This window comes from Mobula hypostoma, chromosome X2 (genome assembly GCF_963921235.1).
Source record: "Mobula hypostoma chromosome X2, sMobHyp1.1, whole genome shotgun sequence".
NCBI classification, from domain to species: Eukaryota; Metazoa; Chordata; class Chondrichthyes; order Myliobatiformes; family Myliobatidae; genus Mobula; species Mobula hypostoma.
The window spans coordinates 22,060,742-22,080,370 of record NC_086129.1 but is presented as its reverse complement, the minus strand read 5'-3'; the positions used below and the strand labels follow the sequence as shown (position 1 = coordinate 22,080,370).

Below are 19,629 nucleotides of genomic sequence, written 5' to 3'. Positions count from 1 at the left end.
TTGTCATGCACCTAATTGTTCAAGGAAGTTCACATGTACTCTTTCCAAGTTACTATACTACATTCAGAAACTGTACACTGTTCATGGCATAGTTCTCCCCATATTGAAAAAACTAAATGCAAATAAAGTCCACTTTGCAGAACACACCATTAACTGTGAGCCTTTAGCTCTGTCATTTTAATTCTCCATCTCACCTTGACCTCTCTACCAAGCCCCTCCTGCACAATTTGAGTCCAATACAACTCAAGGGCACATCTTCTAACCAGACACAAATCAACCTCTAGGATTCAACATTGCATTCAATAATTTTAGATGATTACCCATTCTATCTTTGTATCACTTATTTTAGTTGTTCATTTTGTTTTCCTTCTGGAAGTTTCAAATTGTATTGTCTTATTTGTCTCTTATTATTCCAAACATGCCTCCTTTCATTCGTGTTTATCAATCTCTTTCAGCTAGGTTCATCATTGATTGCAACATTCAATTTCCTCTGCACTCCACCTTATTTTAGATCTTCCCTTCTATTCTTTGCCATTCTACTTCTCTCAACAAGTTAAATTGTTTGCTCTCTTAACTTTTCTGATTCCTGCTTATTTCCAGCATTATCTGTTTAATTTTAGATCTATTTTATCTTTGATTCATGCAGCCCTCCTTTGTGCTAAATATATGGATTCAATTTGACAGTACATTTTCTAAAATAAAAGCATTTATTTTAGTAATTTCAGCGAATAAACATAGACTTCAAGTGTTCCCACTTCCATTTGAGAACTTGCTAGTAAAGATGCAACACAGAACTGAAGTACCTCCTCCGATTAGAGCGCTGATAAACACTTGTTGAAAGGTTAATGCACATTGTAACATACCACATCTACACTGGCGTCATCTCCATTGTTGGTGACAGTATTGGACTGACCATTCAAGAGTTTCTCACTGTAATCCAGCTCTTTGGAGTTAGCATTATTAGAATCCAGAGGCCAGACACGACGAACTTTCTGCTTACTTGTTTTGGGAGACTTGCTGCTGTAATTCAGCATGAGAAAGACAATATGGTATTAAATTTCACTTTCCCTTCACCTACTTGCAAGACACTAGTTTGAGAAACTGAAATATTGAAGGTTAATAGCAGGAAACATTAAAATGGTTTGGTGACATTTAATGTATGGCTTCAAAATAATTTCAACTTGCACAGCAAACATTAAGATTAAATCATCAGAAAAATCACAAGCATAAATTAATTGTGTCAACTACCAAATGTAGGTCTTTGATTTTGGCCATCAATTATGAAAGAGATACAAGATATACAAAATATAGAGTAAGATACGCACAAGCATTGCAATATAAGAGAATCTGTCAATTAAACATGGCAAACATGATAGCATAGTGATTAGCACAATGCTTTACATTACAGGCAACCTGGGTTCAATTCACGCCGCTGCCTGTAAGGAGTTTGTACATTCTCCCCGTGACTGCGTGGGTTTCCTCCGGGTGCTCTAGTTTCCTCCCACAGTCCAAAGGCGTACTGGTTGCTAGGTTAATTGGTCATCGTAAACTGTCCCATGATTAGGCCAGGATTAAATCAGGGATTGCTGGGCAGCGTGGCTCGAAGGGCCTGAAGAGCCTATTCTGCGCTTTATCTCAACAAAAAACATTTTAAACAATGTTGTTGTTAAAAACCAAAAGCAGCATTAGCGCCCTCTCTAGTATGAGCAAGAGCAGCAGCCAGAATTACAGATCAAGGCAAAAGCTAGAAAACACAACCAACTAATTGTTGCCTCAAATGTGCAGACTCCTCACCTGTTTTCTTTTTTCTCTCTCCCCAGTTTTTTACGGAAAAATTCCTCCCTATTCCTCTGGATGATTTCTTCCTGAGTCAAACCATTTTGGTTAGCATCACCTACAGCCAAGGTTACAGGAGTCTTTAACTGGACCGTAGGTTTCTTTTCTGCTGGAGGTGCCTCAGGTACAGGGGCTAGATATGAGGGGGGGAAGACAGAGGGAGAAAATAAAACAGAGAAAGTAAAAGGTGAGGGGATAAAAGAAACAAAACACAAGAAAGCAAAGAGGTGCAAAATAATTTGGAAAAGCTCCTCTATATATCTCCCTACTGCAGAGAACTAAAAACAAAATAATAACTGAAGTAGGGCTGCAAAATTAACATATCACTTAATAAATCTTAGTCCTAAGAATAGTTGATATCGTAGTCAGAAAATTGTACTAACTAACCATAATCTTTGATTACTTTTTCCCTTTTCACAAATTTATAGAAACTTTTTATTTTTTCTTACTGGATTACTGTCAGATACTATCTTCCCTTTTCTTTGCTCTAATTTTTCCCCACTACTCATGCTGCTGTTCTTTTTTTTTGCAACTTTGATCTAACTTTATTTTTAACTTTTTGTTAGCCACAGTTGGACCACCATTCCTGCTGGATTTTTGTATCATAAAAACAGATAATAAACTGTGTACTCAAAATTAAACATTGTTTTTTTTTTGTCATTCTTTATGATATTATTTCCCTATCTACTAATTCCAATTCACACCTCATACAAAACTGTGCAAAAGTATACACACACATATCTAGTGTGCCCAAGACTTTTGCAGTACTGTATTTGTCAACATAGAGTGGAGTGCGAGTTTGTAAATCTAGCAGGAGCAAAGGATGTTGGGGATGGCAAAGATGGAGCACGATGGGAGGGGTGTGGGGCAGGTGGCAGCAAAGGAGTGCCAGGGGCGGGGGTCTCAGGACACCAGGCAAGGTCATTTGATTCCAAACAATTGGTTTATTACAGGATGTCTCTCTGGTGCTTCCATTCTCTTTTCCTAACCATAATTCCCTTCTCCCTGCCCTCTTCCCACTCTCAGTCCACAACAGAGACCCATATCAGAATCAGGTTTATCATCACTCACATGTCATGAAATTAGTTGTTTTTTTTTACGGCAGCAGTACAGTGCAATGCACATAATTACTACAGTACTGTGCAAAAGTCTTAGGCTCCCTAGTTATATACATGTGCTTAAGACTTTTGAACAGTACTGTATCTTGTTTTGTTTATAGTTAAAATCTCAGCTTCATCTTGAATTAATCACTTCAACATTTACCTAAAATGCTAACACATTATGATTGCTTTCCTAAGTGCGCAATAAAATTATAATAGCATCTGGTATTGCTCATTGAACAATACTGGATCTAAAATAGTACGTTCTCTTGTGGATTCTTCAACATACTGATCTAGAAGATCATCGTTCTCACACTCCATTAATTTGTTCTTCACACCATTACTGCTAATTTGGTTTGCCCAGTATGAAAATATGAATATGAATATCCAAAGTTGTCCTGATTATTTACCCTGGCAACACGTGGACTAATTTTCCTGATACATCCTATGGCTTACATTATAACTATTATTCAGAGATCAACATCTGTTTATCAATCTTTTCAGTCCTTTGTGCTTCTTGGTTGTACCCAAACTGATTCTACTTCTTGATGTGTTAAACTATAATCCATTCTCCCACTAACTTTATCAGGGCCATCTCTTCTCTTTTTTCATTTGACCACCTCTTCTAAAATTATCCTGGAAAATTTGTTTCCTAACCTTTGTCACTTTGCCACCAACTTTCTGTACTGATTATTTTATTCATTTAAACTGATAGAAATCATCATGACCCACATATGCACTAAGTGTCTGCAACTCAAAGAACTTTGGCTCACAGTTGCTGAGGTACAGTCAGAAATATTGACAGTGATGCATCAAGGATGAAGAAATAATAAACTCAAGAGATTCTGCAGATGCTGGAAATCCAGGTAAACACATTCAAAATGCTGCAAGAATTCAGCAGGTCAGGCAGCAGCTATGGAAAGGAATAAACAATCGACGTTTCGGACTGAGACCCTTCATCAGGACACTGATAAAGAGATGGACAAAGGACAAAAAGCCACCTAGACACTTTATTTCAGCAGCTATAAAGGGCACCTGCATATAGCCATTAATTTCCATTTGTGCCACGAATTGATCCAGGTAGCTTCAAATGTTTTATGTATTCAGATAATGGGACTTGAATTTTTGCCTTTTCATTATTTAGCTCTCTGCTCTTACTCTAACTGGATATATCCTCATATTTGAATGCTTTGTCTCCTGTTGACAAACTCTGGTAATCATTACGCATTTCATTAAGCAGCATAATCATTTTATCCTTTCTCTTTAACTCTTAAGAAGTTTCCCGGTCACTACAGCACTTCCACAGGCACATTTTGAAGTCTTACCTCCAGCCCCAGTTACTTGAATCATTAGGATACTGGTACCAGCCTGTTCCAACATAACAACTCCCTCTTTCTCTAACATTGGTGCTATTTTTTTTATTTCCCCCCCCCACCCCCAGGAACAAACTCTCTTTTTCCAAACTCCAATCTTTCAGCCATTCATTGAACACTCTGATCTCACTTAATGACAAATTGCATGTAGCTCAGGTGGTTATCTAGAGATAATTACTTCTGCTGTGCTGTTTTTAATTTGCTCCCCTGCTACTTGTACAAATCAGCAGAATCCCCTTTCTTTGTACTATCTGTTTTTGACTCCAATATAGATGATAACAACTGCTGCCTCCTCTTCCCACTCCAACTTTCTCTCAAGCCCCGAAGAAGCATTAAGAATTTGTTTTTTTTAATTTCACCATCAGCAGGCAACACAGCATTCAGGACTTGCTCTTAAGCTATACAGAATAATATCTGTCCCCTTAACTACTCCATTCCTCAACTGTTACATTTCTTTGCTCTTCCCAATTTGAATGGCACAAAACCAAGGGGCTGTAGTTATATTGTTCATTGTCTTGGAGGATGTGGTTTCATCCAGATAGGGGGGAAAAAAAAGACATAACAGCTGGACAAATATAAAGACTCTTCCAACACTTTTTCCGGATTGTCATACCCACTTCATGCATAGTATCACTACCCTATTCCTTTTAACTGACCAGTTCTGGGCTATTTAATCCAAGGGGTCGTAGTATCTCCTACAAAATATCCAGGTTGCCTTCTGTAATGCATCACAGTGTTTGTATTTTATCATCTGAGCTAAGGCTCCTTGAGCTGCAGACATAATAGTTTCCATCCACTGACACTGAGCAAATGCAAATAACTGCAGGTGTGGAAAGATCTGAACAGCAAATGCTGGAAATACCCAACAGGTCAGGTAGCATCTGTACAGAGAGACACACAAGAGTTATTCTTTAATCAATAAAATGTCAAACATATAATAAGTTGAAGAAAAGAGATGGATTGCCTGACAGGCTGGAGGCTACTGTTGGAGCCTGTGATCTATATTCCGGTGGTGTGTTTTCAAGCCGAGTGATCTGGAGCTTTGCTGTCTCCGAGAGGGTTCCACGAGGCTGCCAGCAAAGTGTGCGGAATGGAAACCAGGAAGCCTGCAGTTGGGACGTGAGCCCATGATCAACTCCAACTCTCGCTGATCAAAGTGCCAAGGAAGACTGAAATAGAGCATTCAGCGCCGTCTACTAGCTTCTCGCTCGCTGCTGCCAGAAGAGGGTGTCTACATGTGGTGGTATCTCTTGCTCACTGCTCCCTGGGGAAGGTCCTTGCGCTGTGATCTCTCTCTCTCTCCCCCTCAGTGCTGTAGGATGATGATGCTCGAGCAAGGTTTAATCAATGAAGTTTGTAAATTGGACTCTAATTCACATTTACGGTGTGTTCTATTTTCTAGCTGCTCCTTTTTTTGTTGCTATTTTTTGGGTGATTTTTGAATCAGGGTGGCTTGCAGATACTGAACACTGAGCTGAACTGAAATATGCCCTTTGATTTTGTGTTTTATATTGTGTTTTTGCTCATTTTTGTTGCCATTTGCGCCGTTTTTTGCGCATGGGGAGGGGGTTGGTGTTTTTTCATTGAATGTGTTCCACGGTTCTTCTTTGTTTCGTGCCTGTCTTTTAGGAAGACAAATCTCAGGGCTGTATATTGCATACATACTTTGATAATAAATGAACTATGAATCCTTTGAGGAAATACCAACTGGTGCAGGCATCAGTTGAAAGAGGATAGTAGAAGCTTGTTTATTGTAGATGATTTGCCTAGAGTAGATGTCATTAGAAGAGGATGAAAGAACACTAGGAGGAGAGTAAAAGAAAATAATCAAAAAGTAATCCTGGAATGGAGAAACAAACTGGAGAAGCAAGTCACTGCAGATGCTGGATACAAGTATCAGAGTTCATGCTTCAGATTGATGAAGTTTCAACAGATCTGGCTAGTTGTGGTGCAAATTAAAAAGGCTGGTTATCTGCAATTGTTGAATTTACTAAGTCTTGAGGCCTGTAATGTGTCAAGTCAAAAGAAGACTTGTTTTTTTTTGAACTTGCATTAGACTCGAATTGAACCATGTAAGAGCCAAAAAAAAACAAAGAACAGAGAGGGATTGACAGACAGCAAAAAAATCTGGGTTACACTTGAGAATCTTGCTCCTAGTTCCTTGTTACATTACAGTACACAGTTCATCTCCCATCAGTGCATTTGAGGTGTTCTCCATGACAAACATCAGATATCTCCTCTGACGAATAACCATAACCTACCTTCTTTCTTGTTTTTCTTGCTCTCCTTCCCTTTTTCACCTCGAGTTTCTATCATTGATTTCACAGTTTTCTTTGATTTATCAGATTGTTCAAATGTTTTCATGACAGATGGTGCTTTTCCTCTGGTGCGTTCCTCAGCAGCCCTAAAGGCCATCAGGAAACAAAAAAAAATTACCCAATCACAAGTAGGCAGAACAGAAATTTAAAATCAGCACTACCATTGAATTTCCAGTTTCAAGAAAATAAATATTCTTGCTCCTACTCTGAACAGGTGATAGAATTCCGAAGGTCCCAGTGATCTGTTGGAATTTGAGTGCTCATTTGTAAGGCAAGAGACAATGAAAAGCAAGGTCCTTCGCAGTTATTTTGTAAATAATACTTTTTTTTGCACTTCTGGTCAGATGCTAATTGCATTTCATTGGCTTTGTATCTGTACTCGGCACAATGACAATAAAGTTGAATCTAATCTAATGACAATATGTGGTCAACACATACAGTACTTTTCAGGATGAAAATAGGACAACAATCAGGACTGGGAATTTGGACTGATTCTCATCCTGCAACTAAAAGTGCAGAGGTAAAATGTAGTAAATCAGCAACCCCGTTAACTTTTAAACTATCCCACCCCACAATAAACTGCACTTTCTGCTAAGCAAATGAAGGTGTTAGTTCCACTGATACTCCCATCCAATGTAACAGTTATGAAAAAAAATTCCTGATTCACAACTTCAGGAAGGTTAAAGAAAGTAGGTTATCCTTAAAATCTCTCAAATTTAAAAACTCACTGATGAAGTAAAAAGGTATTGAGAAAATACTGATCTTTGGAGCATTCAAGCTTAAACAGCATTCAGAAGCTCATTTGTTTTATCCTGGCTTTCTCAGTTAAAGAAATAAATAAATGTGCTTAAACATATAATCCTTATTATATACAGATGAGTCCAAGGTTTTAGGAATAATGCCGAAGAGTTTTCAGGAAAAAAAGCTGATTTTTCACCACTGTGAACCCAGGGTATATCTTAAATTAATACTGCAGCGTCTGCCTCATAAACAGTTAAATATCATTCATACCCCCATTAGTTTCTCCTTAATTCAATGTTCCAACTTCCAACCTTTAAGAGATCTTGCTTTCTTCTCTTTTCTCTTCATGTGATTGGCTGCTGGGACTCTACTCTCTCCTGACTCAGAAATGTGAAAACTTAAACTGTGCAACTACATACCCCTGGAATCAATACAGCAAAGTGTCCATTTTTCCCAATGTCTCACCATAGCCTCATATGAGTAATGTAACTGTCAGCTGTGATCTTACTAGAAAGTGAGCCTGGCACTATATTGAGAAAAGGAAATGCTGTAAGGTGAAAAATTTGAATAATTTACCTCAGTAGGCCTTTGAAGTCATCCAAGAAATCAAAGGAACCACTAAGGAGGCCCAGCACCCCTCGCTGCTGTAATTGGTTTCTGTATTTATCCCGAAATAGCATGTGGATATCATCAATAAACTTGTCTATATAGGTTAACGTCAGGATTTTTTGGTAGCCCACCTGTAGGATAAAATAAACAAAGAAAATCCCTTTTAGTGAACTTAGTCTTACTCTGACATTTATAATCACGCACCTACAAATCTGTAAACTACTCCAGTCATTCAGCATCAATTAAAATTTTTTCACTGGCAGAAATAGGGAACACCTCAAGTACTGCAGCCAGATTAACAGGCATAAAGTTCAACCATCAGCAAAATTCATAGTGTACAATAAGGGTTAACATCACATTTGTGTAAATGTTCTTTACAACAATGAGCACTGCACATTAATAAAGCAAATGAATGAACACAATTATTGCAATTACTTCAAAGCACATCTAAGGAGCTGTATTAAGTATCCTTTACCTTAACATTTTTTAGTTTTCAAAGTGCACAAATGAACCTCACAAGCCATGTATCCTTGGATAAGCAACATCAAATGCAACATTCAATTTTACTTCACACTCATAGGATAACTCATTCTAAAATTCGACTTGCATATGATTCAAGCTGTCTATTGCATTTCTCTGCTACCTTTATAGTCTTTTACTGCTGTGATGTCTGTTGTACAAGTTTGAATAATGAAGACAGCATAGCCTCTACCCTCTACACCTACACTTCTTGAAGGATAGAACAGATTAATAACCGTCAGTTTAAGAATCCTTGCTGCCATAAACAGGAAGCAAGAGTTCTTAAACTAATTCCTCCACTTCTTCACCTGCTCCATATTACAACACAAATCTACAACTCCATAACTTTATATCTGCTGACATTCAATCCCATTCTATTACTCCCCCCCCCCGTACAACAATCCCAATTTCATTTTTTCCCCATATTTCACAGCATCCTCCTCTTTGCATTCACTTTCCCATATCAGATTACTCTGAAAAGTGAGGCGATCCTACACTGGCCACTTTCTTAGATACTGTATCAATTTTTATGATTTATCATACCACCTGACTGAACTTTTACAGATCTCTGACAAAAAATACAGCACAGACTACATGGTCACAGGAAAATTTAATACAGATATCCATTAAAAATCCAGAGGCTACATTTGAAAAAAACCTGTTCATTCTGCTGTAATTCTAAGTTCAGTGGAGCACCCTTTTTGTTTAATATTCAACACAGAAAGAGTCCTCCTTATCCAAAGATGTTTTGCAAGTTAAACATAAAAAGGGATACTGTTTTATGTGCTGAATATGTACTTCATTAGATCCTGACATGATCAGCTACAAATTGAGTTAACACAAAGTGTGCATAAATTGTAATGTGCCCAACATTTATGGATTCAATTGCACCTTGCATTATAAATACAGATGATTGGAATTGCCTAGGTGCCCATTTTTGTGTCCCTTTTAATATCACTCCAATATAGCCAGTTTCTCTCTCCAGTTCAATGAGTGCTCTAAATAATGAGATTTTCTCCAAATAAAACACACCTTCAGACAATTTTATAGTAAGCTCCTAGTGAGATTAACCACAAATAGCCGACAGATCCAATTACAGTGCTTTGAAAGAAAAAGTATTCAGCCTCACAACTATTTTCACATTTTACTGTCTCATTTTCGAAATTTAAAATATACTGAAGCAGGTTTTTTGAGCTAATCTACACACATACTGCACATCAAATCAAAAGAAAAATTCCAAACCCTGTCAACATTTTACTAAAAATATAAAGCAAAATGAAGCTGGGAAAGTATTCATCCCCTTTGTTATTCCTACACTAACTTTCCTCAGTGCAATACTGTATATTACCGTACCAACTCACCCAATTTGTTGATGTTGAAAATTGGAAGATCACCTGTTTTCAATGAATTCATAAGAACAAATACCCCTTCTCTCTGTAAGATCCAACAGTAGGGTAGATTTTCAACAGACCAAACCAAAACTAAGACAACAGAGCATTCAAAACAAGTTATGAAAAAGGTAATAGTGAAGCAGTACAAATCTGAGGAAGGGTACAAGATCATTTCAAAGGCGCAGAACCACCACTGTAACTCCTGTAGGGAGTTTGTACGTTCTCCCCATGACTGCATGGGTTTCCTCCAGGTGCTCTTGTTTCCTGCCACAGTCCAAAGACGTATTAGTTAGTACGTTAATTAGTCATTGTGAATTGTGTCATGATGAGGCTAGGATTAAATTGGGTGATTGCTGGAGGGTGTGGCTCAAAGTCCGGAATGGTCTATTCCACGTTCTATCTCAATAAATAAACAAAATACCTCGGAGCTCAGTGCAGTCCATCGTGGAAAAAGTGGAAAAGAAATATGAAACTACAGCCACACTGCCTAGGTCTGGCCGCCCCTCTAAACTTAGTCACAGGAGAAGAATGACACTTGTAAGAGAGTCTACTATGATGCCAAAAGCCACTCTGAGTGAGCTGCAGAAGTCAGTGACTGCAACTGGAGATGAAGTGCATGGCTCCACAATCTCTAATGGCTCACACAAAAAGGGTATTTACGGAAGAGTGGCAAGGAAGAAGCCCTAGCTCTTAAAAAAAAAACATATCCTGCCTGTAAAGACATTGCAAAGCATCACTTAGAAGATACTGTAAAGATGTAGAAGAAGGTCTTGTGGTTGGATGAGACTAAAGTGGAACTTTTTGGCCTCAACACTAAGTGGAACATGTTGCATAATTCTAGTACCGCACGTCAGCCATGTAACATCCTCCCAACTGTAAAGTATGGTGAAAGTAGCATCATGCTATAGGGATGCTTTTCACCAGCAGGATTTGGAAATCTGATCAAGATTGATGGGAAGATGAATGCTGCTAAATACAGAGAGAGATGCTGGATTAAAAACCTGCTAGCTCTGCTAGAAAGCTTAAACTGGGGAGGAAGTTACTCTTTCAGCAGGACAATGACTCCCAGAGCAACCACAGAGTGGCTTCAAATGAAGAAAATTAAAGTCCTTGAGTGGCCCAGTCAGAGTCCTGACCTTACACTAATTGAACATTTCTGGCAAGACCTCAAGATTGCTGTCCACCAGCACACTCCAACTGACCGAGCACAACTTGGGTAACTTAGCAAGGAGGAATGGGCAAATCTGGCTCCATCAGATTGTGCAAAGCTAATAGAGACTTATCCAACAAGACTACTGGCTGTAATAGCTGCGAGAGGTGGTTCAACTAAGTACTGAGCAAAAAGGGGACGAATAGTTTTGAACTGCTGACATTTCAGTTTTTGAATTTTTAGTTTTTCATGCTTCACAATTTTCCCTGTATTTTGGGCTCCCCCGGGAAAAAAGGAGCATGAGATTCTCAAATAAAAGTTCTCAGTTGATCAAAGTCCCTGGTTGTAATACTCATTTATGCAAACAGAAGGTTGGGGCTGAATACTTTTACAAGGCACTGTATCAGAATGACCTTCTTTGAATCCCATATATAGAATATCATGAATTGTATTTGGTCTGCCAAATACTCACCACAAACAACAATTCAAATTCATTGTCCAGCTTGTATTTAAGAGTGAGGGCTTCATGCGTGAATGAGTTGCTTCCTCCTCTCTCCTGTAAAAGGGAATAATCAAATTTATATTTTTTTCTGACAAACAAGAACAATAATGCTCAGAGAATGGGTCCTGAGTTATTAATTTATTGTAAATTTCTTTTAGCAAAGTGCACACAATAACCACATCAGCATGTGATGACTTATTTTTCAACAGTTTACTGTCAGACAATCATTTTAATGATACTTAAAATGTGGTGCACTCACTTCCTATGAATTTTACCCATTATAAACTGTTATTTTCAAATTTGCAATGCAAATGTCCATCACAAACAAGAGAAATTCTGCAGATACTGCAAATCCGAGCAACACACAAAATGCTGGAGGAACTCAGCAGGCCAGGCAGCATCTATGGAAAAGAGTACAGTTGACGTTTCAGGCTAAAACCCTTTGGCAGAACTGGAGAAAAAAACGCTAAGGAGTAGATTTAAAAGATGGGGGGGGGGAGAAGGGTGAGAGAAACACAACGTGACAATAGAGTCTTTTAAGAGACGCCTGGATAGGTACATGGGGCTTAGAAAAATAGAGGACTATGGGTAAGCCGAGGTAATTTCGAAAGTAAGTACATGTTCAGCACAGCACAGCATTGTGGGCCGAAGGGCCTGTATTATGCTGTAGGTTTTCTAAGTTCTATGTGACAGGTGAAACCTGGAGGGGAAAGGATGAGGTAAAGAGTTGGAAATTTGACTGGTGAAAGAGACGGAAGGCTATGGAAGAAAGAAAGGGGGGAGGAGCACCAGAGGGAGGCGGTGGGTGGGCAAGGAGTTATGGTGAGAGGGGGGAAAAGGGGATGGGGAGGGCAATATCGTAAGTTTGAGAAATCTATGTTCACGCCATCAGGTTGGAGGCTACCCAAATGGAATACAAGGTGTTGCTCCTCCAATGCAAGTGTAGCCTCATCATGAAAGAGGCAGAAGGCCATGGAAGAAAGAAAAGGGGGGAGGAGTACCAGAGGGAGGTGGTGAGGTAAGAGAGGGGAAAAGGGGATGGGGAATGGTGGGGCGGGGTGGCATTACTGGAAGTTTGAGAAATCGATGTTCATGCCATCAGGTTGGAGGGTACCCAAACGGAATACAAGGTGTTGTTTCTCCAACTCAAGTGTGGCCTCATCACGACAGTGGAGGAGGCCATGGATGGACATATCGGAATGGGAAGTAGAATTAAAATGTGTGTCCACTGGGAGATCCCGCTTTTTCTGGCGTACGGAGTGTAGGTGCTCAGTGAAGCGGTCTCTCAAACTACATCGGGTCCCACCGATATACAGGAGGCTGCACCGAATACAATAGATGACCTCAACAGATTCACAGGGGAAGTGTCATCTTACCTGGAAGGACTGTTTGGGGCCCTGAATGGAGGTGAGGGAGGTGGTGTAGGGGCAGGTGTAGCACTTGTTCCGCTTGCACGGATAAATGCCAATAGGGAAATCAGTGGGGAGGGATGAATGATGGACAAGGGAGCGATCACTGTGGAAAGCAGAAAGTGGTTGGGGGGGGAGCTGTGTTTGATAGTGGGATCCGGCAGAACAAGAGCTACACCTGCCCCTACACCTCCTCCCTCACCTCCATTCAGGGCCCCAAACAGTCCTTCCAGGTAAGATGACACTTCCCCTGTGAATCTGTTGAGGTCATCTATTGTATTCGGTGCAGCCTCCTATATATCGGTGGGACCCGATGTAGTTTGAGAGACCGCTTCACTGAGCACCTACGCTCCGTACGCCAGAAAAAGCGGGATCTCCCAGTGGACACACATTTTAATTCTACTTCCCATTCCGATATGTCCATCCATGGCCTCCTCCACTGTCGTGATGAGGCCACACTTGAGTTGGAGAAACAACACCTTGTATTCCGTTTGGGTACCCTCCAACCTGATGGCATGAACATCGATTTCTCAAACTTCCAGTAATGCCACCCCGCCCCACCATTCCCCATCCCCTTTTCCCCTCTCTTACCTCACCGCCTCCCTCTGGTACTCCTCCCCCCTTTTCTTTCTTCCATGGCCTTCTGCCTCTTTCAACAATTAACTTCCCAGCTCTTTACTTCACCCCTCCCCCTCCAGGTTTCACCTATCACTGTGTTTCTCACTCCTCTCCCCCCACCTCTTTAATCTACTCCTCAGCTTTTTTCTCCAGTTCTGCCCGAAACATCCACTGTACCCTTTTCCATAGACGCTGCCTGGCCTGCTGAGATGAAATTCAGTAACAGGCTGGGATATAAATGAATGCAACAGACAGCAAATCTGTCCTTATCCAAATTCAATCCTGGTTCTTTTCATTTGGCTAAATTTTTTTGAATACCAAGTTTGCTGGAACATGATATAAAACCTTAGCAGAGTTTTTGCTTCTAATTGCTGGTCAGCTTCCTACTAGAAAATGTAGCATGGGTGGTCAACTGAATGGGATCCCTGAAGCTAAGCAGCTCCACTTTGAAAAACAGAAAAGAAGAAAGGAAATTACGGAACAAAAACCATTATTTGTTTTAAGACGTGGCACCAGAGGATTGAAGGATTGCTAAAACTCCCCTTTAAAAAGGGGGAAGAAGGGATAAACCAGATAATTATGGGTCTGTTACTCTGGCATTGTGCAATTCATGGGCTTTGAGACTCAGGGTAGAATTAATCAAGGTAAATAAAGATGCATCTCGAAAAAGTAGTAATGAGGTATTCTCCCTTAGCAGAAGGCTGAATTGTTTCGATTTAAAATAATTTACAGAAGGATGAGGGGAAAGATTGAGAAAGATATCTTCACCTGGAGGGTAGTAGTGAATTTACAATTCACTGCCAAAAGTAGAGGCTGAGCCTCCCATTGTATTAAGTACTTGCATGTATTTAAAAAGCCAGACTTGCAGATTATAAACATTAATACTGCAAGGTAGGATTAGACAGAATAAATTATTTTTCAATCACCAAAACTGAATAAGCCAATGAGCCTACATCTGTAAATGTTCTATGATTCTAGGGTAAGTTATAGAAATTGTTTCTTCAAGATCAAGTAGTTAGATCAAATGTGTGACACCAATACACAAATAAACCCAACTGTGTCCACGTCAGCTGTTCAGGCCAACGTAACCAATTGAATGCAGAGAATTATTTCATCCTTTACTTGCTTGGGCCAAACAATGATTTCAGCCTCACGGAACACATTTTGTGGTACGTTTCAGTATGTTCCTTGAAGTGCTAATCTGCCAGCCCCTCTGTTGGGTGGGGCCAATGATTGGTTTAGCCAATCAACCATGAAGCTCACAACCTTCCATCTCAAATGTTGAAATATTATGTACGGCCTACATCATTGATACCATAGATGATGGACAACTAGAAAATTTTACTTATTGAATAAGAACAATGAAAACTTAAAGACAATAGCCTTGCAGGAAGATTAAATCTTAATACTCTCATCAATTTATCCCATAATCTTGATTTTTGTGCTGTGCCAATAGCATTTCACTCCTGTAATCAAATGACATACCTCATGTTAAATATGCTGTGCAAATCTAAGTTGTTATTGCATGAGCTGTACATAGCTCCTACACATCAGAACAACAACATAATTTACCCTCTGTCTCAAAGTTCAAAGTTAATTTATTATCAAAGTACATGTACATTACCATATACTACCCTGAGATTCATTTCCTCTGGGCATTCACAGATGCACAAGGCGGTGTGCTTACTTCCCGCCCTCCCCCCAACTGTCGCAGACTGAATCAAAGGTGGTGATGAAGCAGCATATAGGAGGAAGATGGAAAATCTGGCTGAGTGGTGCCACAACAACAACATCTTACTCAATGTCAGTAAGACCAAGGGGCTAATTATTGATTTCAGGATGAAGAAACCAAAGGTCCATGAGCCAGTTCTCATTGGAGGATCAGAGATGGAGAGGATCAGCAACTTTAAATTCCTTGGTGCTATTATTTCCTAGGCCCAGCATGCAAGTGCAATTACAAAGAAAGCACAGCACCGCCTCTACTTCCTTAGGAGTATGAGAAAATTCGACATCTAGAACTTTTCACAATCTTCTATAGGTGTGTGGTGGAGAGTATATTGACTGACTGCATCACAGCCTGGAATGGAAACACCAATGTCCTTGAACAGAGAATCCTACAAGATGTAGTGGATAAAGCCCTCCCAACCATTGAGCACATTTACACAAAGTGTTGTTGTAGGAAAGTAGTATCCATCATCAGGGACCCCCAGTACTCAGGTCATGAGGCGGGAGGAGAAGATGGCAGCACAACGCAGCGCACGCTCTCCAGTGAAATGATATTGTATTTGTTAAATAGGGGCCGTGGACAATTCTGATTTGATGGAGATAGACGTGAAAGCACAGAGGAACATCTGGAGAAATTTCTGAAATGCCGGTTCGCTGCCGCTGCTACTGTGCGATCGAGAATCTTCCGGAGGGAAGGCCTCAAAATCCCCAGCTTTGCCTGCTGCTGGCGACCGAGGCTGAGGTCGAAGTGTTTGGATAGAGATGGTGCTCGGTACTCAATGTCGGTGGGCTGATCAGAGCTCGAAGTTTTCGGACGACTCAGAGTTGGACTGTGGTCGGGCATGGCAGGGAGAGTTTTCTTCCTTCTTCCGTCTGCGTGAGATGTGGGACATTCAAGAGACTTTGAACTTTTTTTACTGTGCCATGGCCTGTTCTTCATCAAGTTATGGTATTGTTGCACTGTTGTAACTATATATTATAATTATGTGGTTTTTGTTAGTTTTTCAGTCTTGGTTTGTCCTGTGTTTTGTGATATCACACCGGATGAATATTCTATCATTTCTTAATGCTTGCATTACTAAATGACAATAAAAGAGGACTGTGTGTCCTCATAATCTAATGATCTCATCTCACTGCTGCCATCAGGAAGGTACAGGTGCCTCAGGATTCACACCACCAGGTTCAAGAACAGTTATTACCCCTCAACTATTAGGTTCTTGAACCAAAGGGGTTAACTTCACTCAACTTCACTTACTCCATCATTGAAATGCTCCCACAGCCTATGGACTCGCTTTCAAGGACTATCTCATTTTCTCAATGTTTATTGCTTATTTATTCATTATTATTTCTTTCCTTTTTGTATTTGGACAGTTTGTTGTCTTTTGCACAGTGGTTGAACACCCAAGTTGGTGCGATCTTTAATTGATTCTATTATGGTTATTGTTCTATTATGGATTTATTGAGTACACCTGCAAGAAAGTGAATCTTAGGGTTGTATATGGTGACATGCATGTACTTTCATAACAAATTTACTTTGAGAATCAATGAAACTCCATTCGGTTACAATTGTGGAATACTGTAGTATGTGGATTGGCTACCATGAATGCAACAAAATATATTGATATGAAAGGCTGGTTTCTTCTTCCTTCCCACTGTTATATCAATAGGTCAATGGCAGATGCAATCTCAATGGCTTTTCACACGGCTTTAGACCAACTGGACAACACAAACACCTATGTCAGGTTGCCATTCATAGACTATAGCTCAGCATTTAATACCATCATTCCCACAATCCTGATTCAGAAGTTGCAGGACCTGGGCCTCTGTACCTCCCTCTGCAACTGGATCCTCAACTTCCTAACCGGAAGATCACAATCTGTGTGGTTGGTGATGATATCTCCTCCTTGCTGACGATCAACACTGTGCACCTCGGGGTGTGCTTAGCCCACTGCTCTACCATGACTGTGTGGCTAGGCACAGCTCAAATACCATCTGTAAATTTGCTGATGATACAACCATTGTTGGTAGAATCTCAGATGGAGATGAGAGGGCACACAGGAGCAAGACATGCCAACTAGTGGAGTGGTATCACAGCAACAACCTGGCACTCAATGTCAGTACGACAAAAGAGCTGATTGTGGACTTCAGGAAGGGTAAGATGAAGGAACACATACCAATCCTCAGAGGGATCAGAAGTGAAGCGAGTGAGCAGTTTCAAGTACCTGGGTGTCAAGTTCTCTAAGGATCTAACCTGGTCCCAACATATTGACACAGTTATAAAGAAGGCAAGACAGTGGCTATACTTCATTAGGAGTTTGTTGGTATGTCAACAAATATATTCAAAAACTTCCATAGATGTACTGTCAAGAGCATTCTGACAGGCCGCATCACTGTCTGCTATTGGGGGTGGGGGGGGGGCTACTGCACAGGACCGAAAGAAGCCATAGAAGGTTGTAAATTTAGTTGGCTCCATCTTGGGTACTAGCCTACAAAGTACCTAAGACATCTTCAAGGAGCGGTGTCTCAGCTTCCATTATTAAGGATCTCCAGCACCCAGGGGATGCCCTTTTTTCACCGTTACCATCAGGTAGGAGATACAGAAGCCTGAAGGTACACACTCAGCGATTCAGGAACAGCTTCTTCCTCTCTGCCCTCCAATTCCTAAATGGACATTGAACCCTTGGACACTATCTCACTTTTTTAATATATAGTAGTTTTTTGCACAATTTATAATCTATTCAATATACGCATACTTTAATTCATTTAGTTATTTATTAATTATATTATAATTTTTTTTCTTCTGTATTATCTATTTTATTGAACTGCTGCTGCTAAGTTAACAAATTTCATGTCACATACCTGATTCTGATTCTGAAGCTAATAAAATAACAACTGCTACTGAAGAAAATATGCTTCACTGGGGAATGCTTCTGCACCTGTAACATCAATATTCCACTTGCAGAGTGAGGGCCCTTGGAGATAAAAAATAAAAACATAATTCCCCTAAAGACAAAATTTCTGAGGTACTTGAAAAACAAGGCAGCAAAAAATTTGAGCAAAGATTTGTAGCTCTAAGTCAAAAGAATCACAAACCGCTAACTGAATTAATAAGACCCTAGTTCACACTATTTGTGCAACTCCTCCTCAAAGTGACTCTGCACTCCAACTGGAAACACATTATTTATCGCTGGATTTAAATCCTGGAATTACTCCCTGCCCAAAAAGCATGGTATTTTCACCAGAAGAACTGCAATGGTTCAAGGTGCCACCTGTGGGTAATAAATGCTGGCAAAATGTTCATGTTCCAAACAATAGAATTGATAAGAATATAAAGAAAAGACACTGACAAGCTGGAGAGACTGCAGAAGAGATTTATGAGGACACTGCATGGACTAGAAGGTCTGAATTATAGAGCGAGATTGGCTATAGTGGATCTTTATTCCCTGGAGTGCAGCAGAATAAGGGGTGATCTCAAAAAAGTGTATAAAATAATGAGTACGGATAAGGTGAACAGTCATAGTGTTTTCCCCAGGGTTGGGGTGTCCAAAACTATATGGATACAAGATAACAAAGAAGAGATTTAAATGCAACCTGAGTGGTAACTTGTTTAGAGGGTAATGAATATCTGGAATGAGCTGCCAGAGGACGAGGTCAAGGTGGGCACAACTGGATCAAATAAGGCATTTCCATAGGTCCATGGAGGTGAGAAACTTGGAGGGCTGAATGCAGGCAACTGGGACTAGTGCTCGGCATGGACCAGATGGGTTGAAGGGCCTGTTTCCCTGCTGTATTATTTTATACGGCAGCACAAAAGTTAGTGCTGTATTCACATTAAACAATGGAAGAAATTTGTGAGAAAAAGATTTAAAATCGCTGAACAGGAATTAGAGCCCATTATATTTCTGCAACCATTGTTCCATGGAGAAAAATTCAAATCCAACATGGCAGCTGAGACATTCTGGAAAATAACAAATAATAATAATTATAAAACTACTGGATTGATACAAATCCCATCTTATTCACTAATGCCAATAAAGGGAGGGAGGGAGTACCCACATGTATATATTACACACACACAAACACATATACATATCCCTTTCAGGGGAACTACTATGAACAAACAGATGGAGTGGCCATGGGATTGCCCCTTGTCGCCAGCTATTGCTAATTTCTACATGGAGGACTTTGAGGAAGGCTCTGACACCCTTACGCCCCAAATGCTTCCTCAGATACAGAGAAAACCAACAGCACAACACAGGCCCTTCAGCCCACAAAGCTGTGCCAAGCATGTACTTACTTTAGAAATTACCTAAGGTTACCCATAGCCTTCTATTTTTC

At 40.1% G+C, this 19,629-nt stretch overlaps 1 protein-coding gene across 3 annotated transcripts in view; it reads right to left on the bottom strand.

Moving 5' to 3' along the window:
• srpra (SRP receptor subunit alpha) overlaps positions 1 to 19,629 on the bottom strand; it is a 70,791-nt gene that overhangs the window by 36,140 nt on the left and 15,022 nt on the right. The window contains exons 2-7 of one of the 3 annotated variants that reach the window (XM_063038225.1): positions 18,151 to 18,263; positions 11,510 to 11,593; positions 7,945 to 8,108; positions 6,571 to 6,713; positions 1,795 to 1,969; positions 864 to 1,020 (exon numbers count right to left, since the gene is read on the bottom strand). In XM_063038225.1, coding sequence (XP_062894295.1) covers positions 864 to 1,020; positions 1,795 to 1,969; positions 6,571 to 6,713; positions 7,945 to 8,048 — 579 coding nt within the window. In that variant the 5' untranslated portion in view covers positions 8,049 to 8,108; positions 11,510 to 11,593; positions 18,151 to 18,263. The remainder of the gene's footprint in view (positions 1 to 863; positions 1,021 to 1,794; positions 1,970 to 6,570; positions 6,714 to 7,944; positions 8,109 to 11,509; positions 11,594 to 18,150; positions 18,264 to 19,629) is intronic. The other 2 variants (XM_063038223.1, XM_063038224.1) reach the window with 2 other exon arrangements.